The following is a 23,086-nucleotide window of genomic DNA, read 5'->3' as shown; positions in this document are numbered from 1 at the left end:
TACTGTCGTCATCGAATTATCGCATTGTTGTCGCCGTACTATCGCACCGTCGCCACTGTTTTGTCGCACTGTCGTCATCGTATTATCGCACTCTCGCATTGTCGCCATCGTTCTATCGCACTGTCGCCATCATATTGTCGCACTGTCGTGATCGTATTATCGCACTATCGCATTGTCGCCATCGTACCTTCGCACTGTTGCCATCGTATTGTCGCACTGTCGCCATCGCACTATCGCATTGTCGCCATCGTACTATCGCGTTGTCGCATTGTCGCCATCGTACTATCGCATTGTCGCCATCGTTATATCGCGTTGTAGCCATCTTACTATCGCTTTGTCGCCATCGTACTATCGCACTTTCGCATGATTGTCGCTCGCTGGATTTTAATGTGTAACCACGATGGCCTTACGGTACTCGTAGGTACCCGTATACCATACACGAGCATGAGAAACGTGATAGTAACCCAAATGTCAACTTGAGCAAAATTCCATTGCGTCATAAAATGAATTATTTTCTGACCAAACATTATACTTATTATGTTGAGTTGTTGTTGTTGTTTGAATGCTTATGAAGTCATTCCCGGCATGCACTCCGGTACCGACAAAACGACTCTACAACGGATGTTTGGGTTACAATACTTGATGCTTATTGGGAGAATCCAGCGAACTGCAAAAACAATAGAAACATCTTGGCAAATAATGACAATTTGTTACCCACAATGTGGATTGCAACCTTGGTCGGCAATTTGTTACGACTTCTGAATTAAACAAGGTTGAAATACATCTTGTGTTTACGATGTTATGGAATTTACCTTTTTTGAGAATTTTGGCATAATTGCATTTATGATTGTTTATTGTAAATGCATTTTAACATAAACAAACAACACGCATAAACTCATAAACTGAATCATTCCAGTAGAAAAGGGGAATACAACTTTTTCTGCCAGTTTGATAGCTGCTCTGTGCGAATGTCACTTAATACAAACAAATGCGTATTAGCTAATGTTTAGTTTGTGCAGTCATTTAATCAACATTCATTTAAGTTACGACACGATTCACGTGTGCGAAAGATTAGTGGAGTGAAAAAAGAAAAAGTGCGACTGTGTATATTGATCTATACGATTTGAATTTGATTTATTCCATATTCAGGCTGCTTGTAATAAAGTTACTGCTTGTAATAAACAGACAAGAAATACATATCTAAAACGAAGAATAACATTAGGTAATAATTTTATTTATTAAAGTGTTATAAGATGTTAAAAGTGGTGTATGTTTTATACTTATACCTTAACCAGTCATTTGCATGCGTGTAGCTGTTTTGCAAAACGAGAATGTAAATGTATGCATTTTCACATACCAATGGGTTGATTTATATCTGCTTTGAACGTATGTAATCACTTGAATTTTTAAATGCCTTTGTCGATTCGATCAAGCGAGAAGTTAAATATAGAAACCATTTTATTAACATACATAAGCCAAGAGGTAGGAAACATAACACGGTATTGTATTGGAGTTTTCCATGTGCGATATGTGTTATTTTTCATTCTGTGTCCAAATTGGGAATTCTGATCACGTCGACTTTATTTATAATAATTGATAACGACCACAACAACAATCGCTTAAATTTAAACACACAATTGAAAATCAGACACAATGCGACAAATACATTTGTAATTTTAACATGATGATTATATGATTTTATACATATTATTCAAAATTATAGATGATATCTTATGTTGTAGTAGCTGCTGATATATTCGTTCTTGAATATATATTCTAATTGATAAACAGCATCTCGTATTCTTCTAATGATTTTAAATCATCTTCAACTTCAATACGAGAAGCCACACACAACACGATACAATACATTTACATTATGTTTATTATTGTATTTTTTTGCACTAATACACGTTTTATTTAAAACCGCTCAATTTGATATACGGCTTCAAATAGTGTCGAATTTTGAGGAACGCAGTACAGCAACAAACTAATAATGATACAATATATAGTACCCAAGTGTATAGTTATAATAAATTTATTTGAATCAACTTAACCACAGAAACAAATGAATATCGGAAAACAATGCAAGGAAAGACAATATTATGTATCACAAATATACGTTTACATCATTTATATTATGGCAAGAATATTCTTTCGCCATTCGTTATTGCAGAACTGACCCATCCTATATTAACTGTTGCTTATTGGCCAATAGACAACAACGATTTGTTGCGTATATGGGTGCTCTACACGAAGATTTTAAAGACAAGCGTTATCTAGAATGATAAGGAGTTGTTTAAATGCAGAATAACAGATACGAAAACTCGATTCGTTAAACATTTTTAAATATTGAAATTTGAATAATAACTACATTAGCATATGCCGTTTTCTAACTTTTGTGATTTTTATGCATATGTTATTATTTAAGAAAGCAATAATAACAGTTTCGTCTATCATACTATCACCGATAATAATTATGCTATTTTAATTTAAAGGGACTGTCCAATGGATTAGTTTACTGAATTTAGAAGGCTATTATTTTGAGATTAATTAATAACATTCGTTAATTTGAACCATATTCAACTCAACCTTTTGCTAAAAACTACAAAACTAAAGAGCAACAGCCAAATGGTATTACATCGTTTGCGTCTACCTTAGGAAATCCCTTTCTATTTGTATTTCGCGCTTCGTGTCACGTGATTCAGACACAAACAAACAAAATGGCGGAGGCTTCGAAATCTACAATGAGCGAACCAGTAAGAAAATATGGTTTTATTGATTTAATAAAATATAATTTATTAAGATTCCGATCTGATTTTATTTAATTCAACAAGATGAGTTTATCTGCCGTTGAATGGTAGCCATTTGTTGGTCTTTACCTTGCTATTCGATGCTAAATGTCGCTGGGTTACAAATTAGACGATAGTACTTAGTAGACGACTCGAATGCATGAACATGAGAATCAATTTAACGTATTTTGATTTTATGTTTTTCTCGTTTTGACTTTTGAATTGTGTGTAGTTTATTTTGCAATGTACGTTTTTCATTAACTTTTAAATTTTGCTAATATAAGCCAGTGGATTCTTCCACAGTAAATTCGTACCCAGATCCTAAAGCACAAATATCCTCGAGTGCCCAATTTCGACGCATACAAGCAGTTTGTTGAAGTTTTGTTGCTCAATATAGGGATTTATGTAATAAATTTTGTTATTTCATTACACATGCACCTTTTATTTACACATTTTAAATTCAATCGATTGTGTTATCAACAAAAATTCGTTGAAAAACGAAATGACCCAAGTATATGTAACGGCGGCCATATCTGTTGAGAGTGCCCTAAAACGACGCATCTGATTGGTTATATGATTTCAATGTAAATATCACTCCTGTGGAGACTGAATAAATAAAATAATAACTCATGGTTGTTCTACTTAAATGTGTAATTGCTGTCAAAGTGATATGAAACTGAAATTAATTAAATCAATTAAGATTTTTAATTGTGTGATGCCATACTGTATGGCAGTGGTTTTAATAGGGGCCTGTGTCAGCAACCCTGTCATAAGCTGTGTTTATGGAAGATATGTGAATACAACCTGTAGTTCTTTTGTGGAACCTGCACTTATAATTAATTAAATGAAAATTAGTAATAAACATAATATGCAATTACCAACATAAACACGTGCTACATTCAGTTAAAATTGTATTACAGCATAACGAAAAACATATCCGGACTTCAAATGAAAGATTACGCGTACACCTTTTTCATAGTGAAAATAAATCTATTTATACCATTTTTTGTCAAATGGCAGTCACGTGACTTATGAATGAAATTGTGAACTTTTGCATACGAAACCGATGCATTATCCCACGGTCTTATTAACAAAGACAATTGGGTGTAAAGTGTTCAAAAGTTTTGCATTAAGTAAAGTACATAAAAATCCATCAATTGCAAACCGATCAACCATATCTTACCTTTTAACCCGCTATTTTCCACATAACACAAAATAACTATAGTAATTTGTGCGTAGAGTACCATGTGCTATTGTATGACGTCAACGGATGTCGCTCATGTATCAAACAAAGGCAAAAAAAAAATGCGTCGAATTGGGGCAGCGTCGATTCCGGTCACTCAACGATATGAAATAAGTCAGTGTATTTGTGTTTATGTTTTTTTATTTTGGCCAAAACAGAGGGAGAGATGAGAAGAAGTAAACGCGTGAGACAGCCATCTAAGAGAATGTTGTTGTATTTTCAGGACTGTTGTGCCGGTGCCCGGTCTACAAAATGCGCACATACCTCGTGATTGGGAACCAGCGACAAATCAGTATAGTGCATGCTGGGTAGCACGAGTTTGTACGGTCTCTTGTGCACGGGACGTTGATGTGAGTAGATGTGTTTATGTGCCTATGTCCCAATGTGAGTATTGTGTGAGGAATTGTGAGCCTGTATATTTTATATGGTATTGTATTGTATATATGTGTCTGTAACTGTGAGCCTGTAACTGTGAACCTGTGCGTGTAACCCTGAGTACGATAGTAGTTCCAGAGGGTTAAGCCTGTGCATGTTAGCCAGTGTCTAGCTGTGAGCCTGTGTGTATTGTATTATATTGTATTTTATGTGTGTTCAACACGTATTTACCTGGAAGGCCATTCCCAGAAGATATAAGTGAGTCTGTGACTGTGTATGTGAGTCTGTGAGTTGCCTGTGATTGTGTCAATGACACGCATTTCCCTGGAGGTGTATTCCCAGAAGTATATGTGTATGTAAGCCGGTGACTGTGTGTTTAAGTACGTATTTGCCTGGAGGTGTATTCCCAGAAGAACATGTATAAGTTCCATTCTGTGACGTGCAACCGACGAGACGAGCCGTAGCCGACGAGTGTCCACCCGCCGAGTCGACGAGTATAGCCGACGAGTATAGCCGACGAGTTCCCTCGAAGACGACGAGGACGATTGGTGCCATCCTGACGAGCATTCCAGTTGATGCCCATGTGAGTAGTTTAGTATCTTGTCGTTGCTAGTAATTGCTGTAGTTGTTGACGAACCCCACAAAGAGCTAACCGTAAAAACACTACAGGACACAGATTCAGTAAGTTAATTTTAATGCTGTTGTGTGTACACATTTTAATTATATGCCAGTTATTTGATAAATTCTCCCACCTGGTCAACCGGAGGGGTATAGTGAATTATGTATATCTATTTGTGACCAGCCGAACTAAGAAGAAATAATAATATCACCCTTGTCCGCTCTGTGTTGATAAATGCAGGTTTGACTATAACCCATTATGATTTACAAGTTAGAACTATTATTGTAAAGGCCTGAGAGTTGAACAGCAACCTTGGCTTAGTATTGTAGGACTTTTTGCTTTTCTTCACAATATTTAGGTCTGAAATCTGTAGATGTATGCTGTGGTTGCAAATAACATGTAGTAAATCAAGAAATGCACTATAACTCATGTGATTAGGTCATGACATTGACATCATGTTTTTTTTCATTTTAGGGTTACGCTTTTTGCTCTTATTTATTAGATTTTCTGCATTACTTGGTTTTTATCAAATGCATGATGTTTTATTTGTTACACTCAGGATTCAAGTCTACAGAAGGGTAAAGGAAAACGTCCTGCCAGAAAGTTGATACATTAGCAACAACAACTAAGGGGACACTGGAACACCATAGCACGTCTGACAATGTAAGATTGCTTTTATTTGATGATTAAGTGCAGTTAGTGAGTTATATTTTATACTTCTCATTCTAACATTTAACCTCATTTCACATGGAACTAAGTGGGTGCTTAGATTAAATTTTTGTTTATTTCAACATAACACTTTTATAAATGATCACAGCAGAATTTTTGCACTAATAATACTTCATATCTTTATAAGGTTTTCTTGGAAATACACACTTGTAACAAACTTTCACTACCTGATAAAGTTGGAAGTCCAAACTTCTACATCTTTTTCTGATGAGGTGTAATTTATTTATATCTTATTACTTGGCAATTTACATTTGGTGCATTGCAATATGTAACTCCTGGATGTTTATTTATATTTAGGAACCTGTACTGGCTTTTGTTCCTTCAAGTTCTGATGAGTCTGAAGGAGAACCACTCAGTGAGAGAGAGGTAACTTAAATAATTTGAATTACAATTATTTATAAAATCATAATTTTACTGTTTCCTCTCTGTGTTTTAGAGAAACATATATACATAGTACTGAAAATGTTTCTTGTCGAATAATCAATAGAGTGGTATTGCTGTTTTAAATCCTAAAAAGTCAGTTCATGCATAATCATAAGTGTCAGTGCTGTTTAAAATGCATCTTTCTTTTTTTTTTGCTCCTTCGTTTGTCCGTTCATTCATTTACAGTATTATATGTAAACACATTCTATGCAGTCCATATGATATGAAGTTACTCGTAAGATAAACTTGAAACAACAACATACCTGAAATGCATACCTTACAACTTTGTATATGTTTGGACATGCTAATTGAAATTTAATCATGTATTTTTTTCAAACATGTCATGTTAAATCTTTTTTAGGATGATTTAAGAACCAAATGAAAGGGAAAGGAAAAGAGGAAGTAAGAAAGCGAAAGGGCGCTGTTATGTCCATGAAGAGAAAGAAAAAAAATCTAAGGTTTGTTTTTCGTGTTTGTTGAAAATAAAGACAGAAGAATTCTAGTTTAAAGCTTATAACAGATTAATAAGCATGCATGTAGATGGAATAATAACAATACATAATTAAACAAGCATTTGATCATTATGTATCCCCATTCTTGCCCTCAAGTAAGGGCTACTTTGGAAAGGTAGCACTGTATTAAGTATAATTTCAGTATCACTGAAGTTATTTCCAATAATGTTATATGCCAAATAGTTATTTGTTCACCATAAATTCTGCTCCTTACACCTAGTTTGTTTGAGACTCTTAATAGAAAACTGGCCATTTTGCTCATGAAGAACTTTGTGAGGGAGACTTATTTTTTCACAAAAAAAAACTGCAAGTTATTGTTGTGTTCACTTCCCTAAAATTTTCTGTGGCAATGTAGATTTTTATTTAAACATTGTCAAAAACAAAGCTTTTTTGCACCGACTCACTAGAATTTGCTTTAATATCATTTAGTGCTGTTTTTTAAATTTTTATACAATACAAGTCAATACTTAATTGAGGGTAAATTCTGAAATAATCATAAGTTTATTTCATGTGGTCACATTTTTGCCCTGAGGATTTTATAATTGAATTTCAGTAACAGTTATGCACTAGTTATTAATATCCAATCTCTGAAGATCAGTTAATGTTTAGGGTTAATTGATTACTTTTGTGTTATACTGATTCTTGAATTTGGTACTGAGTTTAACTGTGTAATTTCAGGAAATATTTGAAAGTCTTACAGTCACCGAAAGGAAATAATTTAGATATTGCTAGAATTTTATCAAAAAGGAAAGAGAAAAAGGAACAAGACCTGTGTCCAGTCCGGAGTAGTGCTCTTGTCACAGATGCCCACAATACGAGAGAGTGGAAGATCGAGTTTGCTGTGGGATGGTCCCAAAATTATGCTCAAGTCAAAGACCTGTGAGTAAGATTCATGTATTATGAGTTTCTGTAACTGAATATCTGAAGTTTTGCAGCGTCATATTGGTTTATAACAAGGACTAAGTAATGGGTCAATAATGTTCCACCATGCAAACCTATTAAATATCCCATCTTAAAAATTAATCCTGCTATAAAGGCAATTTTGTCATGTGGGAAAATCATTTACTGAATCATTATTGGCTTATTAAAATGAATTTCAGCTAATGCCAACAAAGATGCTTAGTTCTAAGGCATTGTGTAGTTGTTTCTCATCTTGCTATTTTATTCAATACAATTTATGTTTTTACATGAGTAAAGAAAGGAACTCTTTTTTTGCTTAAAAATTGTTAAGTTTGCATACCATTTCAATATTTTGTACTCCATTGATCCATTGCATTGATACCATCAACACCTTTCCACCCCTGTATACGAGTCGCGTTCTTAGAAAACTGGGCATAATGCATGTGCGTAAAGTGTTGTCCCAGCTTAGCCTGTGCAGTCTGTACAGGCTAATCAGGGACGACACTTTCCGCCTAAATTGGATTTTTGCTAAGAAGAGACATTTTAACGAAAAATGTCATAAAAGCGGAAGGTGTTGCCCCTGATGAGCCTGTGTGGACTGCACAGGCTACTCTGGGATGACACTCATATAGTCTAGTGTGCTGTCTCACTGACTGCTGATTGGAGTTACATTTGAAAGAAATTTATAGTAAAATCTGCAATAATTTCTTTGTAGGAGATGACTCTATCGGTGCTGGAAAGGATGACCCTCTACAGTCAGCAGCAGTATCGACAAGATGTGTTTTCCTTTTATGCAGAGACACTTGAAGATGTCAATAAATCTTTCAGACATGCTGCATACAGACAATTTACCATCTTAATGCATGGGAAACTGACTGCTGGAGACAGAAGAACTGTCCCAGCATGTTGTGTTAAATTAATAAGGGAGAAGTTTCCTAGTCTTTCAGGCCAGTATACAGGCTTCATACCAGGTGAAGGCCCAGTGTTCTAACAATTTTGCATATTTATGCCCCCCTTCAAAGAAGAGGGGGTTTATTGTTTTGCACATGTCGGTCCGTCCACCAGATGGTTTCCAGTTGATAACTTAGGAACGTTAAGGCCTAGGATCATGAAACTTCATAGGTACATTGATCATGACTGGCAAATGACCCCTATTGACTTTCAGGTCACTAGGTCAATGGTCAGTGACTAGAAACAGTAAAACGGTTTCCAGATGATAACTCAAGAATGCTTACGCCTAGGATCTTGAAACTTCATAGGTAAATTGATCATAACTGGCAGATGACCTCTTTAGATTTTCAGGTCACTAGGTCAAGGTCACAATGACTCGAAACAATAAAATGGTTTCCGGATGATATCTCTAGAATGCTTACGCCTAGGATCATGCAACTTCATAGGTACATTGATAATGACTGGCAGATGACCCCTATTGATTTTCAGGTCACTAGGTCAAGCTCACAGTGACTCGAAATAGTAAAATGGTTTCCTGATGATAACTCAAGAATAATTAGGCCAAGGATCATGAAACTTCATGGATAGATTGATCATGACTGACAGATGACCCGGCAAAAAAACGTATTCACACAATGGCTGCAACTACAACTGACAGCCCATATGGGGGCATGCATGTTTTACAAACAGCCTAGTTGCTATTCTTTTTCATTTATCAGACATAGAACTTTCTTAGTTTTGATTATTTTTTGTTCTGGCTCCTTTTTTGAAACATTTATATTTATGCAAATCATTTGAATTATGCTTAATCATTTGAATTTTTCAGTTCTATGCATTTTGTTTTGAAATACCAATTTGTGTGAAATGTGCTAGTTTATTATTAAAACTTGCACAGCAGTTTTTACATTTGGTTGCTTACTTTGGTGTCATTTGAATGAAATGCCATGAGTACTCTGGATTGTAAGATGAAAGAAATAAAAGAAGCAATGACATATTTCTTAAGAATACTATGTAAATAAACTAATTGAATATCAAAATTCATTTCTTGTATACTTATTTTATTTTCTTGTTTGAACTTAATAGTTTGATTTTTACACTTTTTAGCTCACCTGAGCACAATGTGCTCATAGTATCGATAATTAAAGAAGAAACTACTCTCAAGGTCAATTATAAGAGGCTTAGAGACATTGACTACAATGGTTTATTAAATACAGGCTATAAAGAAGACAATGAAAAACACGTATCGATAATCAAACAAAAAACGAAAGTTTTTGTAAGAAATATTGTGTTCTTTATATGTGTAAAAATGTATTGATAAAAATCGCACAAAATATATTAAAAATAAAAAAAATATATTTTATGCTAAATTCAATATTAAAACTTCCTGAAAAATGTCATTGCATTGTACAACCAAGAGCATTCATTATTTATAACATAATGTAAGATTGTACATTTTCAAAACACTTTTAAAATTATATTAACACTAAAGATGTGAAACTTAATAGTTATCTAACAAAGATAACTTCTGCGTCAACTTCAAATGAATATCAAACACGTCTTGTGCAACAATTCATTTTTTTCGCTTTTCTCAATCTAGAGAGACATGCTGATCACTAAATATCGATGTAGGTGGAGGGGTGACAGGGGCTATAGTTGACCTTTTGGGGTCTTCAGACAGCTGTTCACATTTGCCACTTATTCTTTTCTTGCCTATGGTGAATTCGTTTGTAACTTCGGTGATCAAACCGGTTATGTATGTATACTCCTTGGGTTTTTTCATAGGTCTTGTGCTCCAATTACCAGCAGCTTTTGAGTGCACTCTTTCCCCTGAAAGATTGTTTTATAACTGACATGATGTTTGGAAAAATGAAATGACAATTGCTAAATGAAAACCGAGAATTAAGATCTATAGACTATATATATGCCATAATATAAATTTACTGATTCAGTGCATACCATGCTACAGTAGTTATTTTATACCAGGAGCATTGTTTGCAAAATGTATACTTATTATTCATATCACATGAATGTGTCAAATTTGAGCTTAAAAACATCATGTTTGTAAATTCAGTTGAATTGTTAATAATAAAAACTTTCAATAAGTAAACATAAATCTGTAAATTAATCCTTACAATTCAAAATTTAATAAAAACAGGAAATGTGTTTCTGACAAACACTATCTCCCCTACTGCGCCACTTTGATTTTTTTTTATCATTTGACAGGTTCAGATGAACTCTTTAAAGCTTATTACTTCTCTTGAATTTGTTTTTTTTTACCTTTGACCTTGAAGGATGATCTTGACCTTGACCTTTCACCACTCAAAATGTGCAGCTCCATGAAATACACATGCATGCCAAATATGAAGTTACTATCTTCAATATTGCAAAAGTTATGGCAAAATTTTAAAGTTTGACGCAAACAAACACACAAACAAACAAACATACAGGGCAAAAACAATAATATAAATACCTCTAATTTCCTTCTTTGTCCAACAAAACAGGACGATTCAAGTGTTTTGAATAATCTATTGCTGCTAACTGACACCTGCATCTATAAACAGCATAGCTGGAAAAAAAAAGATTTTAGAAATGAAACTCCGAAAATATAACGCAACTCATGTGAAAATCTGCCTTTAGGACTTTGATGATGTTACACTAGATATGAACTAATGCAACATCAATGACTTGACATATTCATAATCAGAATTCATTTCTTGATTTACTACTAGTTGTTTAAACATCCTGTGAACAAATACAAAAATCCTTTTCACAAATAATTTATCTATCACATGATGAAACAAGAGCACCGCATAATGGGTGCCATGCTTGACTTTGAAAGCTTGTCAGATTTTTTTTTTTTTAGAGACCACAGTGACATTGACCTAGTGACCCAAAAATCGGTGTGGCGTGTAGAACTCATCAAGGAGCATCTACATATGAAGTTTCAAAGTTGTAGGTGGAAGCACTTTGATTGTAGAGCAAAATGTCAAAGTTTTAGCACGATGCAGGCGGACAACACAACAACGAGCTGGCTATGACAATATTTCAGGTTGTCTCTGAAAACAGCCGAGCTAAAAATATTCATATTTTAGTCATTCAGGCAGTTTATTACGAGACTTATCACAAAGGGAACATCATTTTTACATTATTAAAATGTAAATTCTCAAAAAGAAAGAGCATAAATTCATTTGTTCAATGAGCAAGTGTTCATGAAATAAAAAAGAAACACTTTACACATGGAACTTTTTATTTACCTGAAAGCATTTCGCTTTGGAACATACATCAAAAGATGATTGTTGAAGCTCTCGAGTTCAGAAGTAGTTCTGAAATTTAAAAGCATATTTCATTTCTAAAACAAATCTTTTATACTTAAAGGGTTTGTGTGTGTGTTTAAGTCAAATCGTGTTCATTATGTAGCAAAATAATAACGGGAATTTATAGAAAAGTTGCTTTGACACACAAACTGAAAATGAAGAAGACTTACGCATCGATCAATATTTCCATCATTTTCTCGTCCTTTTCAATCCCAGTAGCTTCTTTAACTCTTCTCCATCGAACACACTGAATACCAATGTCTAGTATCCTTTCCCTTTTATAACACCTGTACCTTGCATCTTTTGTTTTTTTAGTCTTTTCTTAGCGCTATCACTTGTTTTTGTCTGAACCATCTTGAATTCTGATGGCTTTCAGTTTTCGACCGCATATTCGTATTTGTGAAAAGCGATTTTCCAATAAAAATATTGATTTAAATATGAAGTATATTTTATTGGTTGATCAAAAATATTCAATGAAAAATAATTATTTGCTCAACAAGCTAAATCTCTTTCTTTAGAAATAATGTAATTTCTATGCCAAAAATAAATGACGGTACATGTACCACGTGACTTGTCAGCTGATTTTCAGCTACATTTATATTTAGGTCAAAAACGTCGAGCGGCGTTTTTGAAATATAATATGGAATTTCCAGCCGCTTGGGCTTATGTGATGGTTTGTGTTATACTTCCTTTAGTCTGCTTTGAGTTTTTATATCCTTAAATCAAAAGCGATAATCGTTTTTAATATCTAAAACAATAATTTTATGTTTTGTTAAAACCATAATCCATTGGACAGTCCCTTTAATATGTTTACGCGTCATAAATCTATGCACTATTCGTATTTATGCTAAGTGGCATTTACATATAGATTTCATACCATCAAATTGTTGATTGAATAAAAAAATAAACATATTACTTATTGTCATGCACGTTCATTGTTAACAACTTGACCATTGCCAAACTTTTAACACTCGTATATACATGTCGTTTGAAATGGAAGTAAAGATTGGGTGACACTTGTTTACATCATTTATGATATTAATGTTAATGTTACCTTACGAGCATCGCCAAATAAGCATTGGCATTTATTAAATTTGTTCTTAAATACTAATGTTAGTAGAGAAAACGAACGTCGAAGGTAAATACCCGTCGACAGGTGTGATGTACACGATATACGCACAGGAAGTTGAAACAAAGACATGCCTTATCAGTAAACAACCGATACTCAACGAGCGCGACAGGAGGGGTTTTATTGTTTCACGACCTCTTTGAAATGTTTAAGTAGCTAAACGGGATGATTTATTATGGATTCTAAGTTCTTATCGGAGATTTGTGAATGTTGACTTAGCGCCTGTTTACACGGCGACTATTGGTCTTGAATATGAATTACTAGTTTGTCCATGAGCTCATGAACTCGATCTGAAATTTGAGGGTGTTTTTTTTCAACAATTTGTATAGTAAAACTGCTCTATCTGATTAACTTCCTTCGAGAACGTCAAGTTTAATATATATATATATATATATATATATATATATATATATATATATATATATATATATATATATATATATATATTACTACTGCAATTCTTCTTTAAAATGCGATGTGGGTTTTCGGAGGTTTATTTTGCCAATTTAAGTCTGTATTTTTTAATGACTGTCTAACTTAACGTAAGTTTTGTTTTTGCACGTATTTACGCGTTATAAAAATAATGATACGTTGCGTGGACTTTATGTTCAGTGACGTACGTTCGAAAACGTTTAACGAAAATTTTATCGGAACAAATATCCCTGTTTACGTGTCAATATTTTATTATCACACAAACGATTTAAACATTTAACAAGTGTATCTGTAAACATTCTTACTACTCATTCTCTAATCTGGGCAGTTAATCACCTAGTGAAAGCTAGGGGCTCGCCCAGTCTAGTATTGATCAGCGTTATCTGAAACTAGCTACATGTTACCCAATCGATTTAAACAGGGATAAAATGTAAACAATGTTGACTTAAGTGTTGAATTATCGTCAATGATAAGCGGCAATTCTAGTCGCCCGATTTCTCATAAACAGTGCACGGCCGCCCTTTCATTTGAGATTCATTCAGCCGCTTGTTACATTTAATTGAAGCGCGTTTAGCATTTTTCCTTGTTTCATCAGCTGATTTTTCATACCCCCGCCCAAAATACACGGCAAAAAGAGTCTGGTATGAAAGAACCTCTTTTGGTTGTTTGATTATGCTGTTAACTATATCTTGAAGACATTCTACCCAGTTAAAGCCCCTACGCCGACACCTGCACATCTCATACATTATCTTTTGTCGTAGAATCCTGTTCTGACGTTCTACTTTGCCTTGGCTCTGAGGATGATATGGCCGACTCTTTATAACTTTCACATTCTTATTCTTTAACAGCCTATCAACTTCACCTAGGAACTCCGAGCCGTTGTCACATTGTACGATTTTCGGCCAATCGTGCTCTCCAAAAACATCCTTTAAAGCTTTTGAAACACAGTTTGAAGACTTATTTTCGAGAGGTCGACAGAAAAGGTACCTGGAAAATACGTCTACCAGAGTCAAGTTGTATCGGAACCTCCTGTTTTCAAACTCAACATCTGACATTTTGACCAGATCTATCTTGACCCTCTCGAATATATAATTTGCTTCAACAAACTTCATGGGAGCTTTATTTGTAAATTTACAATTCAGGTTGCCGTGCATTTCGCTTTGGTCAAGAACTGTCCTTACTTTCCGTTCGCTTATACCAGATAGCTTTTGCTTCATGTCATATGCTAGCGAACGAGCCCCACTATCCTTAAACTTCAATTGCTTTTTACGGATCATGTCTGCCATACATTCCTGAATAACTAAACGCTTCTTGTCATGGAAAAGTATACTTTTTCCGTTTCTGACTTTAAACTTGTCTCTATTTCGCCAGAATAGCACTGCTGCATTCTTCTCTGCCCGTGTTCGGTCTCTTACCGCCTTTTTGTACTTTTCCTTGACCATTTGAACAAATGCGTTATAAGTGTCATTGCTTACTGTGCGCATATTGAAAATTACCTTTAGAGGAAATATGATCCTATTATTGGTTAAATTTTTACTGAACTGGTCTTTCTCAGACGGAAGTTATGGTTGTTATTTTATAACTTTCAAAATAATCCGAACAAATTTATAAAAAAATTACTGATACATCCTGGGTTTGTCATCTACAAGCGAATGTAAACATTCTTTTTCTCTTTCCAAGATATTGTTTTAGTATGTCGATGCTGCATTAACAAATATAAGTGTATATGAAGTGAAAACACCAAAAATAAACAACGGTTGCGATAGACACCTATAAACTGTTAGATGCCCATAATATCACTTTAATAATTTGTTACCAATATCAGTTCGAAGAAATATCTATAAATAAGCATGTTTATTTATAGATCTTTGTGGAAAGAAGAATATTATTTTTCAAGTAGTCTATCAGCCAGATGGGTTGGGGTGTACCACTCAGGGGGGCAAAACAACACCTATCTTACTTGATTGTATTCTCAATATAAAGAAACAAAATGAGTGATAACAATCTCAGTTGGGCAGCTATAAGTTATTGTTGAGCTGTTTCTATGGCAACCGTCAGGCTTTGACTAAATAGCTAGTTTAGCTAGTATAATTCTCAAATATTTCTTCAAAATTAGTTCAAGAAAAAAGTTTGGTGTTAAAATGAAGATTATGATTATAACCTAGTATGATCTGCCCTTAAATATGCAAATTAGTACATTTGCATACCTATGAATATTAATGAGATTGCTGGAAAAGTTCCTAAAAACTAGCGAGCCTCCAAAATAGTAGGGTCAATATATCAAAGAAAAAAAAATACCTTCAACTACCAAAAAAAATCTACAAAATTTATTTTAACTGAACCTGGTAGGGTAGAAGCTTCTATAAAACATATTAAAATTTTAACACAATCGGACCTCCGGAAAGTTTTTTTTTCAAGATGGTCGCCAATACCTATTAATGATCACAACTATATAACTATTCAATCAAATTTGATGAATTTTGTGTGTATTCCTAAGTTTGAAGGGGCAAAAAACACATAAAGATCATCAGACATTGTTTAAGTGTACAATAGTACTCACAAGTCCAACATGGCGTCGAAAATGGCCGCCAAGATGGCCGCAAAAACCTATAAATGGTCATAACTTTGTAAATATCCACTCAAACTTGATAATTTTGATGGCTTTGTATGGGTTTCAAGAGGCAAAGTACACATTTGGATCATCATACATTGTATAAGTTTATTATATTACACCCAAATCCAAAATGGCGTCCAAAATGTCCGCCAAGATACCCACCAAATCCTATTAATGATCATAACTATGTAACTATCCACTCAACTTTAATGGATTTTGTGTCTATTCATACGTTTCAAGGGACAAAGAACACACACAGATCATCAGACATTGTTTACGTTAACAATAGTACACACAAATTCAACATGGCGTCTAAAATGGCCGCCAAGATGGCCGCCAAAACCTATTAATGATCATAACTATGTAAATATCCACTCAAATTTGATTATTTTGGTGGATATAAATAGGTTTCAAGGGGCAAAGAACACATAAAGATTATCAGACATTGTATAAGTTAACTATATTACACACAAATCCAACATGGCACCCAAAAAGGCCGCCAAGATGGCCATCAAAACCTATTAATGATCATAACTATGTAACTATCCACTCAGATTAGATGATTGTGTTGTCTATACCGTGGTTTCGAGGGGTAAAGAACACATTTCGATTGTCAGACATAGTTTAAGTTTATTTTGTTACACAGAAATCTCACATGGCGTCCAATGACACAATACAAAGGACCGCAAGTCGATTACTTTTGACGTGATGCTTGTTATGTGAAACGCCATAGTTTGGAACTGCCGCAATTTCTGGATTTTGACAAGAAGATCGATATTTTTCAGCTTCAGGCAACACTGAATTGGCAGGGAATGATGCGTATCTTGCATCAGCAAAGCCAGTACCCTGGGCTGTTGTCAGTCAAATTCTTGCCTATGATTAATATGTACAATGGGAACAAAGCGTGCATTCTGTCAACATAAGTCTTAGTTTGCAACCTTGCCACAACCTTCACACCATTGTAACGTTTGACCAACCCTTGTATTGGAAATAATCATTGATGCGCCACAAAATAGTTGAAAATGTTGTTCAGAATTTGGGATGTTTCATAAACGTATGAATTTGCGGGCGGGTTGGGCAAAGGATCCCTCGTGGAAGAAACCGCTCTCAAAAACACAATTGAGGCTCTCTATTGAGTAATGCAATTGTGCACATTGTGACACGAAAAGCTGTCAAGAGGCCTTCACGGGACCATCTTCTTGTTGAAAAGTGCATATACAGCAATCTTTCAGCTGAAATGACCAAGGAAGATCCAGACATTCAGATGCTGCTTGATCATGCCAAGGATTTGTACTCTTCCCTTTTGAGGGGCAAAACGACTTTAGCAGATGATATGTTATGCGATTTTAATCAAACTCGAGAGGGCTGCAGAGAAATAGAAACATGAAATTGCCCAGACCTCAAAGACAAGCATAGTATGGCTGAATTATTAGCTTATGATTAACAATTCAAGGGTGGTGATTAAACCATATCGTACTGGGTATTGGTTGATGCATTAGGCAGTGCCCAATTTGCTATATATCTTTGCCACTGCTGGATTCTTTACCTGCAATCTGCGTATTACTTCATATATCTGCAGCAAGCAACCTAGAGGAAACGCACCCGGACGTTTATCGAAAGTTCGGTATTGGTTTTCACGTTGTTTGTAGGAGCCATCTGTGCTGGGCTGGGCTAGGACTTGATCTTGTTATTGAGAAAACATTGATGATGTTTTTATAGAGCACATGTGGTCTAACTCGCGGCAGTGGAATGACTGAGGAAATGCAAACCCCTCGAACCCTATCTGCAACATCCGAGCACAACAGTGCGATGCAGGATTTCACAGACCTGACCTATACTACAAGTCCACAACACAAAGACTCAACTGAAGCGTGCATCAAAGGGGATTCTTCTGATCTAGAGAAAATGTAGACTCAGATTACAACCTGATCACCATACACAGCTGACCGTACTCTCAGAAACATGGTTAAAGGGAAAGTGGCTGGGTCACATGTGAAAGTTCATTCAATTGAGGCGGTTGGGAAAACGATCATAAGAGATATCATAGGAAAGTCGGTCTTTGGTTATAAATTCACGAGAAAATGCAGAGCCAAATCTCTTTGGAATAGCTTGGCTTTTAAGATCGCTTTTGACAGTGCTTTTGATCATGCTCTTCTGTTCCAGCGTTTTCTGGTCGTGTTAAAATATAAAGATCCTTCCCTTGTAGTCGTATTGTCTTATGAACTGAGCTCCCATCCTGCTGCCTACTTTGAAGAACATACTTTGTACAGCAGATAAGCCTCAGATCGCTCGGGTACTTTGAGAGTATGCTGTAGACACATCATGTGAGGCTGTGATGAACTGTATTCATGAAACAGATGCATGATGGTGGCACTTCGCTGCATCGTTAACCATGGAGAAGGGCGACTCGTATAACGCAATAGCCGAGTCTTATGTAGATGCAGTGAAAGGCATTACGGACAAGCGACAGTGGGGTTCGATGTCTACGAAGACGGTGATTATAACAAAGACAAAACGCTCCGGAAACGTGAATCATATTGTGAGTTTCAGCAAAGAGACAGAATGCTCATGTTAAAAAGGAAGACGTTTTGTCTCGTGACAGAAACAAGGCCGAAATGATTGCTCTAATCAGCACAACTCTGACTAAAATGGGATGCTATGTTGTTCTGTCTTCAGGGGATGCAGACGTTCAAATTGTTTAATACAGTATAACGATCCCGTCGTAGCACCACAACGTTGGTGAGCGAGGATACATATTTACTCATCTTGAGCCTGCATTACTCCAAAAGGGACAATAAGACCATCTACTGCCGCTTTTATGTAAATAAATAGTCAAAGGAACGCAAGGTGTATAATACTAACCATTTGAAAGAACTCGTGCTTATTCAGGCTGTTATTAATCTGTAATGATTTTCAGAAACGGTAAAAAATCAAGTCGACAGAAGTTAGTAAAACCTGATCCTATCATGAAGTCATGTGCTGGTTCATTCTCTCTTCCAGATGTCGTAAATTGGATTTTATGAGTATTCAACTTCTTGCTTGTCTCCTAAACTATGGCATTTTACATAACAACCATAACGTTTGAGTAACAAGTTATGTACGTGTGGTCCTTCGTATTGTGTTGATGGCCATTGTACGCCGTGTTGGATTTCTGTGTAACATAATTAGCTGACATTTTGTCTGATGATATAAATGTGATATTAATATGTTGCTTGCTCTCTGAACCTGGGTATATACACCAAATTCATCAAATTTGAGTGGATAGTTTCATAGTTATATTTTATAATCATAAATAAGTTTTTGCGGCCATCTTGGCGGCCATTTTGGACTCTGTGTTGGATTTGTGTGTAATATAATAAACTTAAACAATGTCTGATGATCTTAATGTGTTCTTTGCCCCCTGAAACCTATGTATAGACACCAAATTTTAAAATTTGAGTGGCTAGTAACATAGTTATGATCATTTTATAGGTTTTGCCGACCATCTTAGCGGCCATCTTGGCGGCTATTTAGGACGCCATGTTAAATTTCGGTGTTACATAATGAACTTACACTTTTTCTGATGATATTAATGTGTTCTTTGCCACCTGAAACCTGGGTATAGACATCAAATTCATCAAATTTAAGTTGATAGTCACATAGTTATGGTCATAAATAGGTTTTGGCGGCCATCTTGGCGGCCATTTTCGACGCCATGTTGAATTGGTGTGTACTAAATTAAACTTAAACAATTTCTGATGATAATTATGTGTTCTTTGCCCCTTGAAACCTAGGTATAGACACCAAATGCATCTAATTTGATTGGATAGTTATGATCATTAATAGGTCATGGCGGCCATCTCAGCGGCCATCTTGAAAACAACAACTTTCCGTAGGTCCGAGTGTGGTAAACTTTTGATATGTTTTTAAGGACCTTCTACCCGACCAGGATTAGTTAAAAAAAGTTTTGTAGCAATTGTTTCGTGGTCAAATTGTATATTGACCCTACTTCGGTTCAATTTCTCCCAGACAATTTATGAAAATTAAGCTGATTGAGGCCCGATATTCAAAGGAAAAAAAATACCAAAAGCTGCCAGTACCAGACTGTTATCAACCATTTTCACATGCTACTGCCATGCATCTTCCAAGATATATAGGTGTATTTTGCCCCCCTTACTGGTACACCCCACCTCAATTTTGGGTACTTGGCTGAAGGACTAAAGGGAGAAAATTCAAACAGTGAATTTATAATTTTTAATGACTTTTGTTTATATTATATTTAATTGTTTACTAAGTACATTTTGTGAGCAATTCACATATATGTATACAGCTAATTGTGTGGAATTTTAATGTAAAAAACCTATAATTGAAATCATGTGTGCGTGTAAAACATATCTGGGTTTGGTATAATAAAAGATTGTAATACAAATAATTGAGTCTTGCTCTATTACAGTAGACGAACGAAAATGTCAAGCACACAGTTCGGGTTTCAGTTAGGGATTTCTTTTGAGCATGCGCGGGCTATTAATATCCCCGCCAGGAGGTCGCATTACATTCCTACGAGATTGGAAAACATCACACTTGTTTAACTTTAAGACAAGCATTTAACGAATTTTCGCTTTCAAATTCAAAAAAACAAACATCTGTAAGTATCTGACGAAGCAAATTCAGTTGCAGCGTTACAATACACGAAAAAAATAGAACGTCCGGTAAATACTGCTGTCCGACAAATACTCGCTTACCAGTATAATGGAGGACAAGGATTGTTTGCGGGAACTAAGTTCCCTTGATTGTATCAACCTAAAGGCAGTTTGTATTACACTCAATACATGTATGTCGTTTTTTAGAAATAACAAAGTAAACCGAAATCTATATTCAGATATGAGAAAAAATATTCACACACTAATGAGTGGACCATTATGTACTGATAAGAGGTTTCACCTAAAGTGTTTCATCCCTGACAAGAGGCACGGCAAAAAAAAAACAAAAAAAACACAAGAAAAGAACCAGAAAAGAAAGAAAGGAGAGATACGGAAGAGAGAGGGAGAGAGAGAGAGAGAGAGAGAGAGGAGCGGAGAGAGAGAGAGAGTAGAAGATAGGAGCGCGAGAGCGGAGAGAGAGCGATAGAGAGGGAGAAGAACGAGAGAGGATCGAGAAGAGAGGATAGAGCGAGAAGAGAGGCGAGAGATATCGCGCGAGAGAAAGTCTCTAGGGAAGAGCGAGGAGTCGGAGAGAGAGCGGATCGCTAATCTAGAGATAAGGGAGAGCGCTCGCTCTATCTCTATCTCTCTCTCTCTCCTCTACGCTCTATATCTCTCTCTAGCTTCTTCTCTCATCTCGATCTCTCTCTTTCTCTCTCACACCGTCTCATCCCACTTTGTAATATCTTTTTACATTGATGATTGTTTGATGAAAAAATATTAGAACTAAGGTCTGGTGAATTGTGAATACCTACTCTAATACTTACTTAAAATTGAAAATAACTTTAAACAAGACTTATCTCGGACTTTATAGGACATGGTACAATATATTAATTTTCGGGGTTTTATTACAAAACGGGTTGTTACTGTCGACCCGAAATGTAATAATGCATCGCAACCAACTTTGTAATAAATTATTACATTCATGATTTGTTGATGGAGTCTATTAGAACAAAGGTCGGGGGAACATTCAATACCTACTCTAAAACAAATTAAAACATGAAAACAACTTCTAAAAAAGTCTGTATCTCTGATTTAATTGACATGATAAAATTTATTACATTTCGGGGTTTTATTACAAAACGGGTTGTTACTGTCGACCCGAAATGTAATAATGCATCGCAACGCACTTTGCAATAAATTATTACATTCATGATTTGCTGATGGAGTCTATTAGAACAAAGGTCGGGGGAACAGTCAATACCTACTCTTAAACTTATTTAAAAAAAAACTACTCTAAAACTAATTTAAACATGAAAATAACTTCTAAAAAAGTCTGTATCTCTGATTTAATGGACATGATAAAATTTATTACATTTCGGGGTTTTTATTACACAACGGGTTGTTACTGTCTCAACCCGAAATGTTATAATGCATCGCAACCCACTTTGTAATAAATTATGACATTCATGATTTGTTGATGGAGTCTTTAAGAACAATGGTCGGGGGAACAGTCAATACCTACTCTAAAACTAATTTAAACATGAAAATAACTTCTAAAAATGTCTGTATCTCTGATTTAATGGACATGATAAAATTTATTACATTTCGGGTTTTTATTACAAAACGGGTTGTTACTGTCGACCCGAAATGTACTAATGCATCGCAACCCAATTTGTAATAATTATTACAATTCGGGGTTTTATTACAAACGGGTTGTAACACTGGTATAAATAAAGTATAATTCTGTTCTACTTTGGTTTTTTAATAAACTGTTAAAAACAGTAGACAAGTATAAGCTTTATAGCCCCGTGTATTGAATATATGGCCATGCATGTTCTCATATGGGTGGTTTTAAAATGAAAAAAATACCTACGTAGCGACAACAAGTAAATACCTGAAGGTCAGTGTATAGTGGTAACTATTTACGTTCTACTCGCTAATAGTTCCTCATTATCCAATTAACGTTATCAGAAAGCATACACATATTGATAATTTATCGACAATAAACATATTTGATAACTCGCACAAACAACAATGTATCATTTCATCATTTCTAAAATCATTATTGGTTGATTTTAAACATAACAGTTACAAACACGAAGCATCCATTCATAACACAAGCTGCAAAAGCTTCTTTTTCATAACAATTATTACGTTCAAAACATATGGGCTTATGTAAAAAAACATCAACAGTAAACGTTTATTTTTCATTGATTTACTTATTGTGAACAGAGGTAAAAGTATAAGTATTTTGCTAATTTTGTGGGTGTGTTGTGGTGGACCACATCGTTAACAAAGTCCATGGGCGAAGCTATCAATTTTAATGCCGACATTGACCCATAAAGTCCAATATAGATCAATATAGGCATAACGGAAAGACAGTACAAACGCAATAACACGCATTAAAAAAAGAGAACAAAAACACAAACATTAT

At 35.1% G+C, this 23,086-nt stretch overlaps 1 protein-coding gene and 2 long non-coding RNA genes across 3 annotated transcripts; 1 reads left to right on the top strand and 2 right to left on the bottom strand.

Annotated features, from left to right (window-relative positions):
- The first annotated feature begins 2,717 nt into the window (after positions 1-2,717).
- On the top strand, positions 2,718-9,600 carry LOC127843230 (uncharacterized). Its single transcript, XR_008032147.1, has 7 exons — positions 2,718-2,756; positions 4,256-4,990; positions 5,586-5,689; positions 6,053-6,121; positions 6,540-6,636; positions 7,369-7,569; positions 8,306-9,600. It is a non-coding gene; the product is annotated as an uncharacterized LOC127843230 (long non-coding RNA).
- A 504-nt stretch (positions 9,601-10,104) lies between these two features.
- Positions 10,105-12,162, bottom strand: LOC127843231 (uncharacterized). Its single transcript, XR_008032148.1, has 4 exons — positions 12,026-12,162; positions 11,796-11,864; positions 11,012-11,107; positions 10,105-10,368 (listed from the first exon to the last, which is right to left on the bottom strand). It is a non-coding gene; the product is annotated as an uncharacterized LOC127843231 (long non-coding RNA).
- A 1,736-nt stretch (positions 12,163-13,898) lies between these two features.
- Positions 13,899-14,858, bottom strand: LOC127840800 (KRAB-A domain-containing protein 2-like). The gene has a single exon (XM_052369208.1). The coding sequence runs from the start codon at positions 14,856-14,858 to the stop codon at positions 13,899-13,901; it is 960 nt and encodes a 319-aa protein (XP_052225168.1).
- Positions 14,859-23,086: the final 8,228 nt, after the last annotated feature.

This window comes from Dreissena polymorpha, chromosome 8 (genome assembly GCF_020536995.1).
Source record: "Dreissena polymorpha isolate Duluth1 chromosome 8, UMN_Dpol_1.0, whole genome shotgun sequence".
In the NCBI taxonomy this organism is placed as follows: domain Eukaryota; kingdom Metazoa; phylum Mollusca; class Bivalvia; order Myida; family Dreissenidae; genus Dreissena; species Dreissena polymorpha.
The sequence above is the reverse complement of the archived record's forward strand: the minus strand, read 5'-3'. Positions and strand labels throughout refer to the sequence as shown.

Excerpts from the sequence above, each read along its gene's own strand:
- LOC127840800 (XM_052369208.1), bottom strand. The coding sequence starts at position 14,858 with ATGGTCAAGGAAAAGTACAAAAAGGCGGTAAGAGACCGAACACGGGCA.